General features: G+C 39.5%; 1 protein-coding gene across 1 annotated transcript in view; it reads left to right on the top strand.

Annotated features, from left to right (window-relative positions):
• LOC132396851 (protein shortage in chiasmata 1 ortholog) overlaps nt 1-21,844 on the top strand; it is a 145,144-nt gene that overhangs the window by 101,563 nt on the left and 21,737 nt on the right. Inside the window, exons 17-20 of the mRNA XM_059974832.1 lie at nt 636-757; nt 2,354-2,447; nt 13,403-13,534; nt 16,838-16,987. Coding sequence (XP_059830815.1) covers nt 636-757; nt 2,354-2,447; nt 13,403-13,534; nt 16,838-16,987 — 498 coding nt within the window. The remainder of the gene's footprint in view (nt 1-635; nt 758-2,353; nt 2,448-13,402; nt 13,535-16,837; nt 16,988-21,844) is intronic.

Below are 21,844 nucleotides of genomic sequence, written 5' to 3'. Positions count from 1 at the left end.
AGTTAGATCAAACTGGGGAGGTCTGATATTAGATTCAACAAAATAGGGAAATGCTTAATGATGAAATGACAGGAAATGGAGCAGAGCAATGCGATTTGGGAATTCTAATATTCAATCAATAAAGATTAGTGTTCTGGCATAAGATGTTATCAAAGAATTTAATAAAATATTGACAATAAAATGCAGGAAGAAATGCTTCAGTTGTGCAGAAGTAGTCATTAGAATTCATTCAGAATTCTGCATTTAAACTGGGCACCATTATTCAGGAGGGAAAGAAAGGATCAAGAAGTAGTAAAGCATTAATTTACCAAGACTAGTGTAGGGCATAAAGGCTTCAGATATGAGGATTTCAGAAAACTAAAGGTTAATGTAACTGAGTTATCTATAAATATCAAAGGATTTGATAATCTGAATACAAAATCTACTTTCTTTGTCAAGATAACCTTGGTCAAGGTATGTAAAGTTAGAGCATACCATTCTGAATTAAAATTAGAAAACAATTTTCATTTAAGATATAATGAATTCTGGAACAAACTATAATTGATTTGCAAAACTGGCCAAATAAGTAACTTATTTTGGACATTTGCTTTTTAATTAATAATAGTTTAAGTCCATTAATTGTTTATATTTATTAGGATATTGAAGAGCTGACTACTGAAAAAGCATCAGATTTTATTATTCAAAGGCTCACAACTCTGGCACTGCAGTACAGTTGTTGCTGGCTTATTTTTTATCCAAAACAAAGCCTAGACTCACAGTAAGTAGAACATTATATTACAACATGTTGCAAATTTAGCAGTTATTCACAATTATTTCTGAATAAAAGGATTTGTGTAGTTTTGCAACATAGTTGTATTTTACCATAATCAAAATACATGACATCAATTCAGTGACAGACCTTTTAATATCAGACAATTTCAACTTGTGAATATACTACTTCCTGTACCAAAGGGGATGTAAGAAGTTACTGTCTTACTTTAGAAGTTCTATCTTGTCATCTCCCACAATTCTCTTTGCAAAAGTGAAATCAACAGTCTGCACAGTTATTGTTGATAATTATATTTTCTCAGTTTTTGTGGCAGCCTATTTTACAACTTCTCCAACACCTCTATAAAGTGGAAACCAGACTTGTCGTTTATCAAAGTGCTGTCAAAATTTAATAAAGCCCTTGCTTTATAGTTCCTTCTTTCTGAAAATAGACACCTACTAGTGTATGTCTGGCTTGTAATTTTAAGTCTTTCTTAGCTTGTACAACTACTGTTAGTGATTAGTGTAATAATGCATGAATCCATTTATTCCTCAACTTCTTTTAGATCCTTGACCTGTAATTATACCCTTTATCAAAAATGCTCTCATACTCATTTAGATTGAAATTAATTTGCAATTATTGCTCTTACTGTATGTATGTTGTAGTCTTCTTGTATTTTGTTATGCTGTTTACAGATCTGATGCATAACTGTGGGTCTATCCCACAGTTGGCCACTAGAAGCCCTCAGTGGGCTTTTGGTTTTCAAACATTCTAGCCTGGCCGTATTACTTGTATGGTAATTGACTACACCTTATGCCTAGTTATTCGGAGTACTTAAGTTACGTGAGTCCTTTGCTCAGTCTTTAGGCTAGCATTTGATCGAGTGCTTGTCTTGGCAATCCAGTGCTGTATTCCTTTTGAGTATTGTTTATCCCTTGTTTATCTATTTTGGACCTAAGAACTTCGGATTCAGTCTGTTGTGTTTTGGAATTGTTTTCCTGCTCATTTTTGAGTCCTGATTTTGTTATATCAAACCACTGCCCAGCCTCTGATTAGGATTATTATCTTTGTATTGGAACTGTGCTGAAAAAGCAAAATACCCAGTAAAATACCTGTCTGATTATTCATTTTGGCCTCCCATGTGATCTGTGCACTTGGTTTCATTTCTTACTCAGCCTCTTGAGTACAGTGATAGAGTTCTGGACTTCCAGGCCCAAGCCCCAGGTCCAAGTCCACACAGGCCTGACACACATAATTTTAAACTGCCAGTTAAACAACATAATAAATTGTTTGAAATGTCAACATTTGTGTAAGAGCAGGGAAATCTTTATTCTCTTCCTGGTGGTATGATTTTTGTAGTCATCCATTTCTTTCTCATGCATTGAAAATACGCTCAATGCACACACTTTTCTACATCATTATCTTTATAGGATACTCATAGGAAAGCAAGTAAACATTGTTTTTAATCAGGTTTTTGTAAAATTACTCATCCAGGAATGAGATCCCATCTGGTAGTAGAGCCTGTTGAAACTATGTTGATAACTGTTTATTTGATTTTAGTTTTTTGAAGTACTTCTGGTAGCCTGTTATTTTCTTTCTTTCCAGGTACTGTTTGAATGAGAAGGTTTTTCACAATGTTACCTTGATCTATTCAGCATTAGTACTATTCGTGCTGAAATCTGAGGAAACTGAAATTAAGGTATAACAGTAGGTGATGATGAATTTGTCAATAAAATTACTTTTTCTCTAATTGCGCAAGACAAATTTCCAAAATGGTTCTCCTATTCAACTAGCACAGAAACCTGGATAAATGGGTGTTTATTATGAACACAGATTTTTCTGGGATTTTGGAAGCACTTTGAATTAAGTTAATGCTATTATGTTGGGCAAACCCTGTGGAGTTTGGATGGATCAAGCTGCACATTATTATTGTAAGTTATTTGAATACTACAATTTTTTTGTAGCAATAAATTTAAGCTCAACCAAACTGAGCCATGTGCAATATCTTTAACAGGGTGCAAACAGAGTGATAACGGGTCACAATATTTTCCAAGAATACTGTATAGATAATCTTTGTTAATTCTTTTTGATCTTGATCATTCCCACAACTTTTTAAGCAAGCCCTGCGATTTTCAAAGGCTAGCTCTGTCAGTTACTCTCATACTCAGTTAATGTTGATTCATTATGACATAATGCCTTTATGAGGTGAAGAGGGTCAGCAACTTTAAATTCCTTGGTCATATCATTTCAGAGGATCTGTCCTGGATCTAGCACGTAAGTGTCATTATGAAGAAAGCATGGCAGTGCCTCTGAGAAGTTTGCAAAGATCAGCATGTCATCTAAAGCTTTGACAAACTATTATAGATGTGCAGTGGAGAGTATTTTGACTGGTTATTCATGCCTAGTATGGAAACACTAAATCCTTGAATGGAAATGCTAACAAAAAGTAGTGGATGCAGCCCAGTCCATGATGGGTAACCCCCCCCCCCCCCGCCCCACACACACCACTGATTACATCTACGTGGAGCATTGTCACAGGAAAACAGCATCCATCATCAAGGACTCCTACTATCCAGGCTATGCTCTCTTCTCACTGCTGCCATCAGCAAGAAGGTATAGGAACCTCAAAACCCTCCCCAGGAGGTTCAGGAAGTCATTACCCCCTCAACCATTAGGCTCTTGAACTAGAGGGGTTAATTTCACTCAACTTCACTCTCTCCATCACTGAACTGTGCCCACAACCTATGGACTCACTTTCAAGACTCTTCATCTCATGTTCTTGATTCTTTCTTATTTTTTATTTTTGTATTTGCAATTAGTTGTCTTTTTGCACATTGTCCGCCCTGTGAGTGCATTGATTCTGTTGTGTCTCTTGTATTTACTGTGAATGCCCACAGGAAAATGAATCGCAGGATTGTATATGGTGACATATATGTACTTCAATAATAAACTTACTTTGAACTTTGTTTATACATTTCCATCGATGCTGCTTGATGTGCTGAGTTCTTCCAGCATTTTGTGTGTGTTGCTTTGGATTTCCAGCATCAGCAGAATATGTTTGTCATTAAGACAGAACATGTTACTGTGCAAAACAGCCCCAGAATGAGAAATTCCTTCAAAAACACCATATGTTAACTTATTATGTAGGATTATAAAATGATGCCGCACCGAAACAGACCTTTTGGCACAGTTGTCTGTCATAATGTCTACCTACCTGAATCCCATTTCCCTGCATTAGACCCATTTCCCTTTATGCATTTCTTATCTATGTACAGCTGCTTCCAAATGCCTTTTCAACTTTATAATTTAGTCTGCTTCCACCACCTTCTCTGCCAGGTTTTTCCAGGTAACCACTACCTTCTATGCAAAGAACTTCCACCTCAGATCCCCTTTTTAATAAAAAATGTCATTCCCCTCTCACCTGTCCTATTTTGCTAGATATCCTAGGGAAAAGGACTCTGACTATATAATCAATTTAAGCCCTTCAAAATTTCATAAACCTCTCTAAGGTCACACCCCCCACCCCCAACTTCCAACTCCTACATTCCAGTGACAATAAACTCAGATGATACAATCTCTTCAAACTACATGCTCCTTTGGCAATATTCCAGTGACTCACTTCTACATTCTCTCTATTGCTACCACGTCCCTTCTGTTGTGTGACAACCGGATCTGTGCACAGTTTTCCAAGTGCAGTCTAACCAACGTTCTTTTTATTGCTGCAACATGATGTCACAACTCTTTCACTCGCTTCCTCAGCCTCCGAAGAGAAGTATACCAAATGAGTTCTTCACTGCCCTTTTCAGTATCACCACCTTCAGGGAGTTATGAACTTGCACCACAAAGTCCCTCTGAGCATCGGTGTTTGTAAGTTTCTGCCAGAATTTAATTTCCCAAAGACAATTACCTAACACTGTGTGGATTAAACTTGATTTGCCACTGTTTCCAGCTGATCTGTGTCCCATTATATCCTTAGACAACTGTTTTCTCTACGACTCTGCCAATTTTCATTATGTCAGACCACCTATATTCTCAACCAAGTAATTTAGAGATTGCAAACAACAGAGATCCCTAAGGTGCACCACGTAATAGACTTACAGTCAAAAATCAGCCACCTCTATTACATTCTGCCTCCTATCACTGTGCCAGTCCTGGAGATTTTGATCGTTAACTTCTAGTCCAGCTTACCATGCAGGGTCTTGTCAAAAGCCTTGCCTAAGTCCATGTAAACCATATCTACGATGCTGCCTTCATCCATTTTCTTTTTTACCTCCTCAAAAAATGTCATTCAGTTGCATGCTCTTCCTTGCACAAAACTAACTCTTCCTTTTCAGTTCCTGCCTTTCTAAGTTCAAACTAAGGCCTGCCTCTCAGAATCTTGTCTGACTCTTCCCTACCATTGTTGTTAGGCTCCCTAGCCTGTAGTTTTTAGGTTTATCTCTACTGTCCTTTTTAAATGAGGGTAACTTTAGTTATCTTCCAATCTTCTTGTACCTCAATCAAGGCGATCAAGGATTGCCCTAGTAACTTTCACCCTCGCTTCCCTTAACAACTTGGGTTGGATCCTATTAGGCCTCGGGGAATCAGCTGCCCTAATATGTACCAATATTTCTAACATTACCTCCTACCTGAAACATGTGTAATTATCGAAGTACCCCTCCCTTAACTCTCCACATCCTTTGGTGAATAACCAGTGCATTAATTCAGGACCTTGTTCATATTCTGTGACTTTTTTATGTCCAAGAGACCAACTCTATTTTTAGTTACCTTTTCTGCTTCTAAGGTATTGAAATTGGTTAATTATCATCACATGTACCGAAGTACAGTGAAAGGCATGTCTTGCATACTGTTCATACAGATCAATCCTTTGCACTGGGGCATTGACGTAGCACAAGGTGAAACAAAAACGAATACAGAATTAAGTGTAACAGTTACAAGTGCAATGCAGGTACATAATAAGTTTCAAAGCCATATCAAAGTAGATTGTAATGTCAAGAGTCCATCTTATACTAGGGAACCATTTGGTAATGTTATAGCAGGCGAGATCCTGTGTTTGAGCCTGATGTATATCCCTTCAGGCTTTTGTATCTTCTGCTTTATGGGAGAGGGTGAAAAGAAAATATCTAGGCTGGGTAAGATCTTTGATTATGCTGCCTGTTTTAATGAGGCAATGAGAAGTATAGACAGATTCCCTGAAAGGGGGGCTGGTTTCCATGATGTGGCTAAGCTGTGTCCACAATGCTCTGCTGTTTCTTGCAGTCGTGTGCATAGCAGTTGCCAAAAGAAAGCCATTATGCATCCAGATAGGATGCTTTCTATGATGCATCAATAAAAATTGGCAAGGGCAGAAGGGCATTCTAAATTCCTTTTGCCTCCCAAGGAAGTAGAGGCATTAGAAAGCTTTCTTGGCCCTAGCATCAACGTAGTTGGACCAGGATAGGCAATTGATGATGTTCACTCCTAGGAACTTGAAGCTCTTAACCCTCTCAAATTCAAATATACCATCTTTGTTTCATAGCCTTACAGGGTAGATTATGAACTCTTACTATTCTACTTTTAAATGCCTCCAATTTACTGGATGTTGTTTCCCTCTCTTGCAGCTGCTCTTTATCTATTTCTGACACACTCTGCCTTACGTTAATGAAAGCTGCATTCCCCAAGTTTAGGGTACCATCTCAACCTTATCTTTTTCCACGACTACCTTGACACTTACCAAGCTGTTGTCATTGTTCTGTACGTCTTCCTGGACAGACACTTTTATTGCTTGCCCATCCTTTGTATTGTAAGTTGAGGTTTAGTACAGTCCTCCCTAGTAGGTTTCTATGTAATGCTTCAACACACACTCTTGGATGGATTTTACAAATTTCACCCCAACTAAAGCCCCTTCCATTAAGGCACTCTCCAAAGATTCCCCACTATTCCAACTCTCTTGTTTTCACACTTTTCTGCAATCTGCTTGCATTTCTGATCTTCTAATTTCCGCTGTTTGGATGACTATTGTATAATAGCAACAAAGTCAAGTTTATTGTCATGTGCACAGTACATGTATTCTCGGGTGCAAGGAAAGACTTACTTGCAGCATCATAGGCATATAGCAGCAGATATGCAGCATTCACAAGAAAACACATAAATTATACATGAATTATACACCATTTTTACAAGGAAGAATATAATTAGAGCAGAAAGTCCATTTTATAGTGCAAAATGGAAATAACTCTTGTTCAATGGTAATTGCAAAAAGATGGTTTGGTCCATATGGTTGGGATCTTTGATGACACTGCCTCCTGTAGAGACTTACGGTGGAGGGAAGGGAAGGGCCTGTGATATATTAAGCCGAGTACTTTCTTGATCAAGCCTTTCATATTACCCATATAGCCTCAATTGGTCACACTCCTGGCTATCTTTTCTGATTACTGCTGTAATGCTCTCCTTGATTAGTGTAACACTCCTGCCCCCTTGGCACCACACTTTACCTGAAACACCTTCACTCTGGAACATTGAACCATAGTTCTGTAATCACAGCTATATCATAGTACCTTGTTTAATCCACACTCTCAGCTCATCCATTTTACTGTGAACTCCTTGCATTAAAGTAAATGTAGTTAAGTCTACCAGCCCTCTTATGCTTTCCCTCCTGTCTCTTTCTGCTCTTCCCATTGGACTTACCCATTTGTGAGTCAGCCTCCCTAATTATTTAGGATATTAATAATTATCTACTATTGTCTCATTTTCACTTTCATGTCTTCTTTGTCTATCTTGTTTTACAAAGCAGATCGGCATTGGTCAGACTACATATGTAGAGTATTGTGAGCATTTTTGGGCCCTGTATCTAAAAGGATGTGCTAGCACTGGAGAGGATGTTTACATGAACAATCCCAGGAATGAAAGGGTTAACATATAATGAGACAACCAGAAGTGAACAGAATACTCCAAGTGTGGTTTAACTAGAGATTGCTAGAACTGCAACATTACTTCTTGGCTCTTGAACTCGACCCCCAGCTAATGAAAGCCAACACACCATCCACCTTCTTAACCACCCTATCAACTTACATTGGAACTTTGAGGTATCTGTGGACATGGACTCCAAGATCTTTCTGTTCCTCCACACTGCTAAGAATCTTTCCAATAACACTGTATTCTGGCTTCTAATTTGACCTTCCAAAGTGCATCACTTCACACTTTAACATGTTGGACTCCATTTGCCACTTCTCAGTCCAGCTCTGCATCCTTCAATGTTCTGTTGTAACCTCCATCAACCTTCCACTAACCTTTGTGTCATCTGCATGCTTACAAACCCACCTTCCACTTCCTTATCTACTACCACTCTCTGGCTTGTGTGGACAGAAGGCAATCGTGCATATTAGTGATTTAGATGAAAATGTAGGTGTCATGATCAGTTTGCAGATGATGCCTAAATTGGTGGTATAGTGGACAGTGAAGAAAATATGCAAAGGTTACAACAATATATTGATCAATTGAGAAAGGGGCCAAAGGAATAATAAGACCATAAGATATAGGAGCAGGTGGGCCATTCAGCTCATCGAGTCTGCTCTGCCATTCAATCATGGGCTGATCCAACTCTTCCAGTCATCCCCACTCCCCTGCTTTCACCTCATACCCTTTGATGCCCTGGCTAATCAAGAACCTATCTATCTTTACCTTAAATACGCTCAATGACTTGGCCTCCACAGCTGCTTGTAGCAACAAATTACACGGATTTACCACCCTCTGACTAAAGTAATTTCTCTGCATTTCAGTTCTAAAAAGATGTCCTTCAATTCTGAAGTCATGCTCTCTTGTCCTAGAATCCCTACCATGGGAAATAACTTCACCATATCTAATCATCTAATCTGTTCAGGCCTTTTAACATTTGGAATGAGATTTCCCCCCCCCCCCCCCCCCCCCATTCTCCTGAACTCCAGGGAATGTAGCCCAAGAGCTGCCAGACATTCCTCATATAGTAACCCTTTCATTTCTGGAATCATTCTCATGAATCTTCTCTGAACTTTCTCCAATATTAGTATATCATTTCTAAAATAAGGAACTCAAAACTGCACACAATACTCCAAGTGTGGTCTCACGAGTACCTTATAGAGTCTCAACATCACATCCCTGCTCTTATATTCTGTACCTCTAGAAATGAATGCCAACATTGCATTTGCCTTCTTCACAACCAACTCAACCTGGAGGTTAACCTTTAGGGTATCTTGTACAAGGACTCCCAAGTCCCTTTGTATCTCTGCATTTTGAATTCTCTCCCCATCTAAATAATAGTCTGCCGTTTATTTATTCCACCAAAGTGCATGACCATACACTTTCTAACATTGTATTTCATTTGCCACTTCTTTGCCCATTCCCCTAAAATATCTAAAACTCTCTGCAGGCTCTCTGTTTCCTCAACACTACCCACTCCTCCACCTATCTTTGTATCATCGGCAAATTTAGCCACAGATCCATTAAAACTGTAGTCCAAATCATTGACATAGTTTCCCTTCTGCTGCTTTCCACTCTTCTTAAATAGCGGAGTAACATTTCCAATTTTCCAGTCATCCACAATCTCTCCAGCTACTTCCTTCAGAATCCAAGGGTGCATTCCATCAGGTCCAGGAAATGTATCCACCCTCAGACCATTAAGCAACACACACAAAATGCTGGTGGAACTCAGCAGCCCAGGCAGCATCTATAGGAAGAAGTACAGTTGATGTTTTGGGCTGAGACCCTTTGTCACGACCATTAAGCTTCCTGAGCACCTTCTCAGTCATGATTTTCACTGCACCAACTTCACTTCCCTGACACTCTTGGATGTCCAGTATACTGTAGATGCCTTCCACTGTGAAGACTGATTGCAAAATACACATTCAGTTCCTCTGCCATCTCTGCATCTCTCATTACAATATCTCCAGCATCATTTTGAATTGGTCCTATATCTACCCTCAACTCCCTTTTACCCTTTATATACTTAAAAAAGCATTTAATATCTTCTTTGATATTAGTCACCAGCTTCCTCATAATTCATCTTTTCCTTCCAAATGACCTTCTTAGTTTCCTTTTGCAAGTTCTTAAAAGCTTCCTAATCCTCTATCTTCCCACTAGCTCTGGCTTCCTTGTATGCCCTCTCCTTTGCTTTTACTTTAGCTCTGACTTCACTTGTCAGCTAACGTCGTGTTCTTCTTCCCTTTGAAAATTTCTTCTTATCTTGAATATATATCTGTCTTGCACTTCCCTGATTTTTTTTTGCAGAAACTCCAGTCATTGCTGCTCTGCTGTCTTTCCTGCAAATGTCCCTTTCCAGTCAACTTCAGCCAGTTTCCCTTTCATGCCATTGTAATTTCCTTTATTCCATTGAAATACCAACACATTGGATTTTATTTTTTCCCTCTCAAACTTAAATGTGATGTCGATCATATTGTGATCACTGTTTCCTAAGGGTTCCTTAACATTAAGCTCTCTTATCACCTTATGATCATTGCACAACACCCAGTCCAGCACAGCCAATCCCCTAGTGGGCTCAACAACAAGCTGTTCTCAAAAGCCATCCCTTAGACATTCTACAAATTCTCTCTCTTGTGATCCAGTACTGACCTGGTTTTCCCAATTCACTTTCATGTTAAAATCCCTATCGATTATCATGACATTGCCTTTCTGACATGCCTGTTCTATCTCCTGCTGTAATTTGTAATCCACATCATGGCTACTGTTTGGAGGCCTGTATACAACTGCCATTAGGGTCCTTTTACCCTTGCCATTTCTTAACTCAACCCATAGAGAATCTACACCTTCCTATTCTATGTCATCTCTTTCCAATGATTTAATATTATTTCTTATATGCAGAGCCACACCACCCCCTCTGCCTACTAACCTATCTTTCCGATATACCGTATATCCTTGGACGTTCAGTTGCCGATGGCAGCTATCCTTTAACCAAATTTCAGAGATGGCCACAACATCATATTTGCCAATCTGTAGCTGAATTTTAAGGTTGTCCATTTTTTTCCTTATGCTGCATGCATTCAAATACAACACTCTCAGTCCAGTATTTGTTGCTTTCTGATTTAACTGCACCATGCCTCTATTGCCCTGTAACTCATGCCACTGGCTGTGATTAAGCTTCATCTCCTGCCTGTTCTTTTTATAATCTTTGTTGCATGCTAACTTTGATTTATTTCTGTTTTCCCCTTCCTCAGCCCTATCACTCCGGTTCCCATCCCCCTGCCAAATTAGTTTAAACCATCCCTAACAACTCTATTAAATGTAGGATATTGGACCCCTTTGGGTTCAGGTGTAACCCGTCCTTTTTGTACGGGTTGTACCTCCCCTAGAAGAGGCCCTACCCCCTACACCAGTCTCTCAGCCACACATTAATATGCCTTATCATGTTATTCTTGCACTCGCTAGCACATGGCATAGGCAACAATCCTGAAATTACTACCCTAGAGGTGCTGCCTTTCAGCTTCTAACCTAACTCCCTGAATTCTCTCTTCAGAACCTCCTCCCTCTTTCTACCTATGTCATTGGTACCAATGTGTACCAAGTCTTCTGGCTGTTCACTCTCTCCCTTCAGAATACTCTATACCCAATCCAAGACATCCCATACCCTGGCACCTGGGAGGTAACACACCATGCAAGTATCTCTATCAGGCTGACAGATAGAGATCTGTTCCCCTCACTATAGAATCCCATATGACTAGTGTATTCCTCATCTTCCTCATTCCCTTTTGCACCATGGAACCAGGCTCAATGCCAAAGACCCAATCTCCGTGTTCATCCTCTGTCAGGTCATCCCCCTCAACCATATCCAAAATGAGATAACGATTACTGAGGGGGATGGCCACAGGGGCTCTTTCCCTCGCTTCCCTGACCGTCACCCACTTATCTAACTTCTGCAGCCTCGGGATGACCAACTCCCTGTAGCTCCTCTCTATCTCCTGTTCACTCTCCCTAATAAGATGTAGGTCATCGAGCTGCAGCTCCAGCTCCCTAACACGGTTTTTCAGGAGCTGCATCTCAGTGCACCTGGCCATCTGGGAGACTGGAAGATTCCCAGGATTCCCACATCCAACACCCAGACCAAAAAGCTAACCTTGCCAACATGATTACTATTGCTCAAAGATAAAATGCAAAGAAAAACCAAAAATGAAGTCCATTTATCTTGCTGAAGCTGCCTGAATGAGCAAAAGCCCGTTGCTTCTACTCTCACCACTGGCCTACTCCCGACAATGGCCGCTCTACTTATCCCTTCTGTACTTTTATTTAGTTCATTGAGCTCAGCTGCCACCATTGATATGCCCTGCACAATGGATTAATGCCTGTGAAGCTCCCATTTTAAATCACCGTCTCTGACCTGCGAGAAACACTCCTCTGTCGAGCTCAGTTGCTGCCACTGATAGACCCCACACAATGGAATTTAGACTGTTGCTTGGATAGGAAGTGCTCAGAGGGATATGTGATTAGCTGAAGTAAGTATCTTGTTTGACATGGACTGAAGAGCCCGTTCCTGTATAATTCTATGAATTAATGAATCTATAAGCATTAAGCCTTGGTGAAATACAACAAATTCTTTGACTGGGGGAACCACCAACTCTTTTTTTGTTGCTGGCTGGATTTCACCAGGAAATAAAATCCAAACTGAATTTTGTAGGACAAAGATATCACACAGGCAACCTTCTGTACTGTAAACACTTGGATTTCTTGAGTGGTCCAGATATTCTATAATGGTGGGGAGCTCAGGAGGAGGTTGAGATAAATCCCTCAGTTGCCACAAGTGGCTGTGGAGGCCAAGTCATTGGATATATTTAAGGGAGAGATAGATAGGTTTCTGATTAGCCAGGGTATCAAAGGGTATGGGGAGAAGGCAGGGAAGTGGGGTTGACTAGAAGAATTGGATCAGCCCACAACTGAGTGGTGGAGCTGACTCAATAGGCTGAATGGCCTACTTCTGCTCCTATATGATTATAGATACGTCATGTTTGTCTTTTACACTTGTGTGCTAAACTCCTTCTCTGTTGAACTTGGTACGTTTACAGTGCTTTGGTTACCATTCATAACGGGATATAACAGAAGGGAAGAATTGTGATATGTGCTGGACATTGGATGTTGCTGCTTCTTCTGATTAGCACCTATTGAGCCCTGTGTTGTAGCTTCACCATGTTAACACCTCACTTTTAGATCTGCCTCTTATTTTCCCTTACAGTTCTAGCTGTTCTACATGTGTATTGGATCATTGATGGCTTCCTGGTTTAATATAATGGTAGAATGAGAAAGGTACCAGGGAATGAGATTGAAGATTACAGTGAAATGCAATTCTGCTGTTACAGAAGCCTTAGCTGCAACTCATGGATGCCTACTTATGTGCTGTTTCTTTGTTCTTTAATCTTGAAAGTAATATCAGATAATAGGGGTATCTTATATCTATAAAGACTATATGGTAATCATTCCTACCAATGATATGATGGACAGATGTATCTATGCCAAGTAAAGGTGAGAATTTTATAAGTTCTCTCAGTATCCACTACAGACCTGGTCACAAAACTGCAAAGTTCAGGACTCAGAGCTTGATTAATATAGTGTCGCAAAGCTATTTTTGGTGATAAATGTGAAGTACAATTTGCTGAGTAGGTTATAATTTTAGTAATTTTCTTTTTCCCATTTTTTTAGGTTGTAATTGCACCAGGAGCTACGGAGACAACCCAGCTGGTTTGCCAAATAGCAGATTTCACATTGGTTTCAAGCAACCAAGATCCATTCATATGGCTTGACAGGTCATGGCTTTCCACTGTTCCATCAGAGGTCTGTGCTTTCTGTTACAATTAATGCAAATTCCCTGCTATTGTGCTGTAGCTGTCTGAAGGTAATTCTGCACCACTGGAATATTCCATCTCAATACACAGTGAAGAATGTGAGCTTACTTCTGCTTGCTAGTGTGGTAACAAGCTTGGTGCTCACAAGAAAATACAGTAGTCTGTAAATTATGCCTGCATTAAGTATTATTTAACAGGTAGGATTATTGCCTCTTCGTTAATCTCTACACACCTGGAGGGAAATCAATAAGACTGCACTTCTTTCAAAGGTTAAAAAAAATCTAAATAGTGAACAAAAGATGAACAACAAAATTTAGACTCACTTTGGATTATTCATATAAATTATTAAGGAAAAAACATAAGACTTTATATAATTTTTCCAAGCATGCTGTGGAGGAGGCATTGCTGCTTGCTTCAATATGCTGCACTTCTCTGTTGGTGATGCATTTTATGACAGCCTTTAACTCACACCATCTTGTTCAGGGCCATTAGAGTGTCATAAATATGAGGAAATCTGCAGATGCTGGAAACCCAAAGCAACCCACCCAAAATGGTGGTGGAGGAGGTGAGAACTACAATGACTTTGGAAACTATCCTAACCAATCATCAAATTTTGGACCCACGAAGGATAGCAATTATGGGCGTAAAATGCTGAAGAAATTCAGCAGGTGAGGCAGCATCAATGGAAATTAATAAATAATGAACGCTTTGGGCTGAGACCTTTCTTCAGGACTGAAATGGAGGGGAAAAGACATCAGAATAAAAATGTGGGGGGAGGGGAAGGAGGCTAGCTAGAAGGTGATAGGTAAAGCCAAGTGGGAGGGAAAGATAAAAGGGTTGGAGAAGAAGGAATATGGTAGGAGTGAACCTTAGGAGAAAGGGAAGGAGGAGGGGACCCAGGGGAAAGTGATAGGCAGGTGAGAAGACATAAAAGGCCAGAGTATGGAATAGAAGAAAAGGGGAAAAAAATTACAGGAAGGAGAAATCAATATTCATGCCATCAGGTGGAGGCTACCCAGACAGAATACAAGGTGTTGCCCCTCCACCCTGAAGGCACAAGAGGAGGCCATGGACTGACGTGACAGTGGCAATGGGAATTAATGTTTGGCCACCAGGAAGTTCCACTTTGGGTGGATGGAGCGATGGAGCATTTTCCAGTTCTCAGACTGAACTTGTAATATATTCCTTTTGCATTAGTTTAAAACCCACCTAATGTTGCCTAATTTTCTATTTTGTAGCCATGCAGCAATCTTATGTGCTTCAATTTTGCTAAATAATTTATGATGTGAGTTTATCTATACCATTTAAAACTTCACATGTATGTTAATCAGAATACCTTCATCACCTCTCTGTTATTTTTATCTTTTGCTAATTTCTCTTCTAGCTGTGTGGAGTATTTGCATAAATGGACCTTTTCATTTTTAGGATTAGTATTTTGGACCATTGATCTGGAGACACCAATTTAAACTTCATTTTGACAGCTGGGAAACGTAGATTCAAATAATAAAATAAATCTGGAATTAAACTCTCATTTTTGTAATTAAGATCCAAATACAATTGATTTGTTATTCCAGCCCATCTTTTTGGTCACCGAATTACAGGAAGGATAACTGTGTGCAGATTTGGTCACCGAATTACAGGAAGGATATTAATAAGGTTGAAAGAGTGCAGAGAAGGTTTACAAGGATGTTGCCGGGACCTGAGAAACTGAGTTACCGAGAAAGGTTGAATAGGTTAGGACTTTATTCCCTGGAGCATTAAAGGATGAGGGGAGATTTGATAGAGGTATATAAAATGATGATGGGTGTAGATGAGTGAATGCAAGCAGGCTTTTTCCACTGAGGCTAGGGGAGAAAAAAACCAGAGCACATGGGTTAAGGGTGAAGGGGGAAAAGTTTAAAGGGAAGATTGGGAGGGCTTCTTCATATAGTGGTGGAAGTGTGGAATGAGCTGCCAGATGAAGTGGTAGATGTGGGCTCACATTTTAACATTTAAGAAAAACCTGGACAGGTACATGGATGAGAGGTGTATGGAGGGATATGGTCCAGGTGCAGGTCAGTGGGACTAGGCAGAAAAATGGTTCGGCACAGCCAAGACAGGCCAAAAGGCCTGTTTCTGTGATGTAAAGTTCTATGGTTCTATCTGATTCATCCATATCTTTTCTGGAAAGTAATTTGCCCAACTTGTCTGCTAAACCAGCTATGTCACAGAACAGCCACCAATATAGCTGAAACGAAATTACCCTTACTAAATGATAACTAATAGTTGATAGTAAGTTACATCCTGCCTGCAATATCCCTGTCCACTGAATGAATTAAAATAAATCACCAATGATGGGTTATTCTTCTCAATTGGTATGATCAAGGCATGCTATCCCATTGGGAAAAGGGGGGAAATAACTTCTAAAATGGGAATATTATCTCTAACTTTATCATAGTGAAATATCTATCTTAGTTAAGGAGTTAAATGAATGATTTATTTTCCTGGATATAGCTGTTAATTTTACTTTATATGTTATGATTCTGCTACATGAATAAGATTAATCTTATTCATGACCCAGTGCAGATTTGGAGACTGCTTCACTGAGCACCTGTGCTCCATCTGCCAGAAAAAGCGGAATGTCCTAGTGGCCCCCTATTTTAATTCCACTTCCTATTTCCATTCTGACATATCAGTCCATGGCCTCTTCTACTGCAGCGCTGAGGCCACACTCAGGTTGGAGGAGCAACACCTTGTATTCTGTCTGAGGAGCCTCCAATCTGATGGTATGAACATGATATCTCAAACTTCTGGTAATGTCTCCCCCCACTCCTTCACTATTCCCCATTCTCATTTCCCTCTCTCAGCTTATCTCCTCACCTGCCTATCTTTTTCCTCTGTTGTTCCTCCTACTTTTCTTTCTGCCATGGCCTTCTGTCCTCTCCTATCAGATACCCACTTCTCTATTCCTGTATCTCTTTATTTCACCCCTCTCCCCCACCCCCCAGTTTCACCTCTCACCTTATGGTTCTTCCTCCATTCCCCCCATCTTCTTACTTCTAATTTCTCATCCTTTTTTCCTCCAGTCCTGATAAAGGGTCTCAGCCTGAAACATCAACTGTACTCTTTTCAATAGATGCTGCCTAGCCTATATGTTCTTCCAGCATTTTGTGTGTGTTGCTTGGATTTCCAGCATCTGCAGATTTTCTCTTGTTTATGAATCTTACAAATGGAGTTTTGTGAAATTTTCTTTATTGTTTGTCATGCCACAGTTTAGTTAATTTTGTATTCCTAAATATGCATCTTATTTTAGGATGAGAAGCAGCTGCTTAATTTCCCTAGTTTAAATTCACTTGTGGCACAACTAATGTTGAGAAGAACTCCATCAATGTTGTGGCTGTTATCAGCATCTTTAAATGAACTGCAGGACGTTCTTCCCGAGGTACCAGAAAAAGTTCTGAAGGTCAGGTATTTATTTAGTTTGAGTTAGTAAAGCTAAGTGTTACTTAAAAGGTTACAAATACAATGAACATAACAATATAAGAAATGGGAACAGGAGTAGTTAACTTCCCATTGAATATGCTGCATCATTCAATAAATTCATGGCTGATTTGGACATGAACTCAGCTCCAATTTCCTGCCTGTTCCCCCATAACCCTTATTTTCCTACTATGTAAAAATCTGTCTGACTGTGTCTTAAATATATTTAGAGAGCAAGCCTCTACTGCTCTAATTCCACAGATTCACCGCTCTCTGGGAAAAGCAATCTCCCCTCATCGCTGTCCTAAATCTTTTCCCCTGAACCTTGAGGTTTTGACCCTTAGCACTATTCTTACCTATCAGTAGTAGCAACTTTCTTGCTTCTATCTTATCTGTCCCTTTCATATTTTTGTATGTTTCTATTAGATCCCCTCTTATTCTCTAAATTCCAGCAAATATGGTCCCAGGTGACTCAATCTTTCCTTATATGCTAAATGTCTAATCTCCAGAATCAACCTGGTGAACCTCCCTGCACAGCCTCCAAAGCAGTATATCTTTCCCCAAGAAAGCAGACCAGAGCTGCATTTAGTTCTCCTGGTGCAGCCTCACCAGTACTCTGTACAGTTGCAGCATAACCTCCCTCTAGCAATGAAAGCCAACATTCCATTTCCCTTCTTGATAACCTGTTGCAACTGCAAACCGTCATTATGCAAATCATACACAAGCTTCCCAAGTCCTTCTGCACAACATACTGCAATCTTTCACCATTTAAATAATAATCTGATCTTCTGTTTTTCCTTTCCACAGCTGGATGACCACCTATTTACCAGCATTGTACTGCATCTGTCTGACCCTTGCCCACTCTATATCTCTCTGCAGACTCACCACATCCTCTGCACAATTTACTTTTCAAAAGGGTGTCATCAGCAAACTTAGGGTATACTATACTCAATCTTTCTTCCAAATTGTTAATTTATATCAAGAACACCAACCTCTGCATTACTGATTCTGATTCAGTGAAAAACCTATTTATTCCAATTCTCCATCTTTTATCAATTAACCGATCCTCTATCCATGCTTCCTTACCTTACAGATAAGTATTTTATGCAATAACTTTTCAAATGCTTTCTGGAAATCCAGGTATACCACATTCCCTTTATTCACTATGCTCATTATATCGTCAGTAAGGTTGTCAATCAAGATCTACCATTCATGAGTCCCTGCTGTGTCTGCCTAATGGAGCCACTTCTATCCGGATGTCTCATTGTTTCCGTCTTACTGATAGCTTCAAGAATTTTTTCCACAACAGACATTAAGTTAACTAGACTATAGTTATCTGCTCTTTGCCTACATCCTTTTTTTTTAACAGTGGTGTGACATTCTGTGTCATCCAATCAACTGGAACTTGTCCAGAGTACAGAGAATTTTAGTAAATTATCACAAACTCATCTCTAAAACTTCCACCATTTCTTTCACTACCCTGGGAAGTATCCCATTAGAACCAGGGGACTTGACTGCCTTTAGACCACTAATTTGCTCTTCACCACCTCTTTAGTTACAGCAATTGTATCGATTGTATCAAAGTCCTCACCTCTTATTGCATCTATAGCATCTCTCTTTGGCATGTTAGACATGAAGACCGATACAATATAGTCATTCAAGGCCTCGGCCATTTCCACATTACTCAATATTAATTCTCCTTCTCATCTTACAATGGATCTATGTTCACTTCAGCCACCCTTTTTCACTTCATGTAATTATAAAAACTTTTACTGTCTGTTTTTAATTTCATATTCTATCTTCCCTTTGCTTATTACTTGCTTAAAGTGGTTCTTATTGCTTTTTCAATTTTTCCCTATCTTCAGTTTCCCACTACTCTTGGCAACTTTGTATGAAGTAGTTCAGTAGTTATCCAAGGCTGGCTCTCCCCACCCTTACTGTCCTTGCTCTTATCTGGAATGTACAGTACTTAAGTTGAGCATTGCAAAAAATCCCTTTTAAAGTCTACCACTGTTCCAACATGTGTTCCCAGTCAACTCTAGCTAGCTCTTCCCTCATCCTACTGTAATCTCCTTTGTTTAAGAATAATGCATTTGGTTTCGATCTAATTATTGCATCCTTCACTGATTTGAATTATTCAATCATTTTGTGATCACTCTTTCCAAGAGGATCCCTATCTACAAGATAATTAATTTTACCTGTCTCATTGCAAGAGGCCAAATTTAAGATAGCATGTGATGGAGGGTATTAAAAATGTATTGGAACACATTATACAGACACAGACATAATACTGCAATATTGTGATTTTCATTATGATCAGTCTAGCTACTGTCATCTGTCTTAACAATTAGAAATGATCCAAGCTTATGGTTTATCACCAATAAACCAAAGTAAATAGAAAGAATGTTAAAGAGGGAATTTGTTTCTTCTTACGAACTTAACCAATTTAAAGAAAAATCACATTTTGAAGTCAGAGCTTTGGAAATGTGATAGAATGAGTTTAATAACCAGATGTTGATCGACTAGGTGACTTTTGAGGAGCTAAGACTTGTGAGGATGAGCTGTTGGTCAAGTGAAAAAGGAAGCATTTCCCATCGGTGACATGGATTTCACCATTGGATAAGATGAGATAAAGGCAAAAAGTAATAATATTACAGAAATGTAATAAATACATTTTACGATATCTGATAAGAGGTCACTAGTCCAGTATGCTGATTTAGTAGGAAGTAAAGATTGTGGGGCAAAATATCCTCCTGTCAGGTTTCTTCTTCTCTCCAAGTGAAAATTGTGATGAGTCTTATCTAGAGATCCAACATGTTTTTAGAATTGCACATAAGAGTACAAGATTGACATTCAGGACTGAAGATGCAGGCTGTGATCTTACTGCTCTCCAGATGGAGGACGTTATGTTAAACAAGCCAAAAATCGATGTTAAATGAGCGATTTGTAGCTCCACTGCAGTGGAATGGTTCAGATGTAAATTTGAGTCCCATCGTCATTCATGATGACCATGATTTTGAAAACTGATTTATCACAAGGCAAATTAAGTAGTGATTTGCCTGCATAAAAATGTTTGTCTCTGATGATGACATTGTTGATGCAGAATTATAAACCATTTCTGGAAAATACATAATTCAGTAGTATTAAGACTGCAAGGCTCTTTGCAGTCTGTTAAGGCTTGCTTGAAACCTTAGTGAATTTTGGAATAGGCTTTATTTGCATGATGGTCTGAAAGCCTTCAGAAAGTCTTCCAACAGATACCATAAAATCCCTCTAAATATATATTAATATCTTTCTGAACTAGATTAATATGTCAAATGAAATCTCAAATCCATTTAAGGTATTACTCTGCTAAAGGGGATTGGTTGTTGGATAAGTTTGATGTGAGAATTTGCAAGGGTCATGTCCTAAGCTGTACCATCTTAGGCTGACTTGGTTACATCCTAAAATCAAAAGTAGACATGTTCATGGCCAGAGGTTCATTTATTATCAAAGTATACAACTTGAAAATCATCTTCTTCGGGTAGTCATGAAACCAAGAAAGAAAAGAAAGACAGCATGATCATCAACTCCCAAATCCCCCTCCCCACACAAAAAACGAACAAAAACAGAACAGGCACATCGACCCCCAAATCTCCTTCCCCCCACAAATAAAAGAAGAAAGATCAGACGAAAAAAAATACAAAAAACTATAAGACTGAACACATTCAAAATGCAGGAATCTGGGGAACATTTTCTAGGTCCAACAGCAGACCTTTCCCTCAAAAGACAGGCAGCTGACTCTCACCTTCTGCACTTGTCTTGCTGCTTCAATTTCCCTCATTGTTTTAAGCAGTGAAATGGAGTCAATAGTGGCTTGTGCCCCGTCCCACAGCCTTCTCCCATGAAGTTCATGCACACTGTTCTGTCTCCCAGAATCCTCTCAGACTGCAGAGCACTTAAGCACCCAAATGATGTCCAAGCTTCCACCTTTGCCTCGATGTTTCAGTCTCCCTCGTCATTTTAATCAGCAAACAATGGAATTGGCGAAATGGAGTCAAACATCAGCCTGCAGGCTGCCCGCCATGAGGTTCGTGCAGGCTGACTCTGCCTTCTAGAATCCTCTTGGAGACTGCAGAGCACTGGAACACCCAAACAATCTCCAAAGAGCAACTTGCAAGCTCCATCATTTCCAGGTTCACATCCAAGATGAAAAACAAACATAAGTGAAATAGATGGCTTCATGATCTATCCAGAAGATGTTGACGAAAGCAGTACTGTACACAGGCGGAACTTCAATATTATGATTCCAGTGCTCAATTTCCGGCAATTTTTGAGATAGTGAAATGGTTTATACACTTACACAGTATGGGCTAGACAATATTCAGACTTGTCGTATTATGTGGCAGTGACATTTCAGAATCAGGTTTAATATCACCTACATATGTTGTAAAATTTGTTCAATTTGTGGCAGCAGCACAATGTAATACATACAATTGAGAAAAAACTGAATTACTGTAAATATATGTATAATAGTTAAAAATGTAGTGCAAAAATGGAAATAAAACAAGTAGTGAGGTAGTGTTGCAACACACACAGAATGCTTGTGGAACGCAGCAGGCCAGGTCAGGCAGCATCTGTAGGAAGAAGCACGGTTGAAGTTTCGGGCCGAGACCCTTCATCATGAGGTAGTGTTAATGGGTTCAATGTCCATTCAGAAATTGGATGGCAGAGAGGAAGAAGCTGTTCCTGAATTGTTGAATGTGTGCCTTCAGGCTTCTATACGTCCTTTCTGATGGTAGCAGTGAGAACAGGGCATGACCTGGGTGATGATCCTTAATGTTGGAAGCCACCTTTTCGC

Source organism: Hypanus sabinus, chromosome 7 (assembly GCF_030144855.1).
Source record: "Hypanus sabinus isolate sHypSab1 chromosome 7, sHypSab1.hap1, whole genome shotgun sequence".
NCBI classification, from domain to species: Eukaryota; Metazoa; Chordata; class Chondrichthyes; order Myliobatiformes; family Dasyatidae; genus Hypanus; species Hypanus sabinus.
This window is presented reverse-complemented; position numbering and strand designations above follow the sequence as displayed.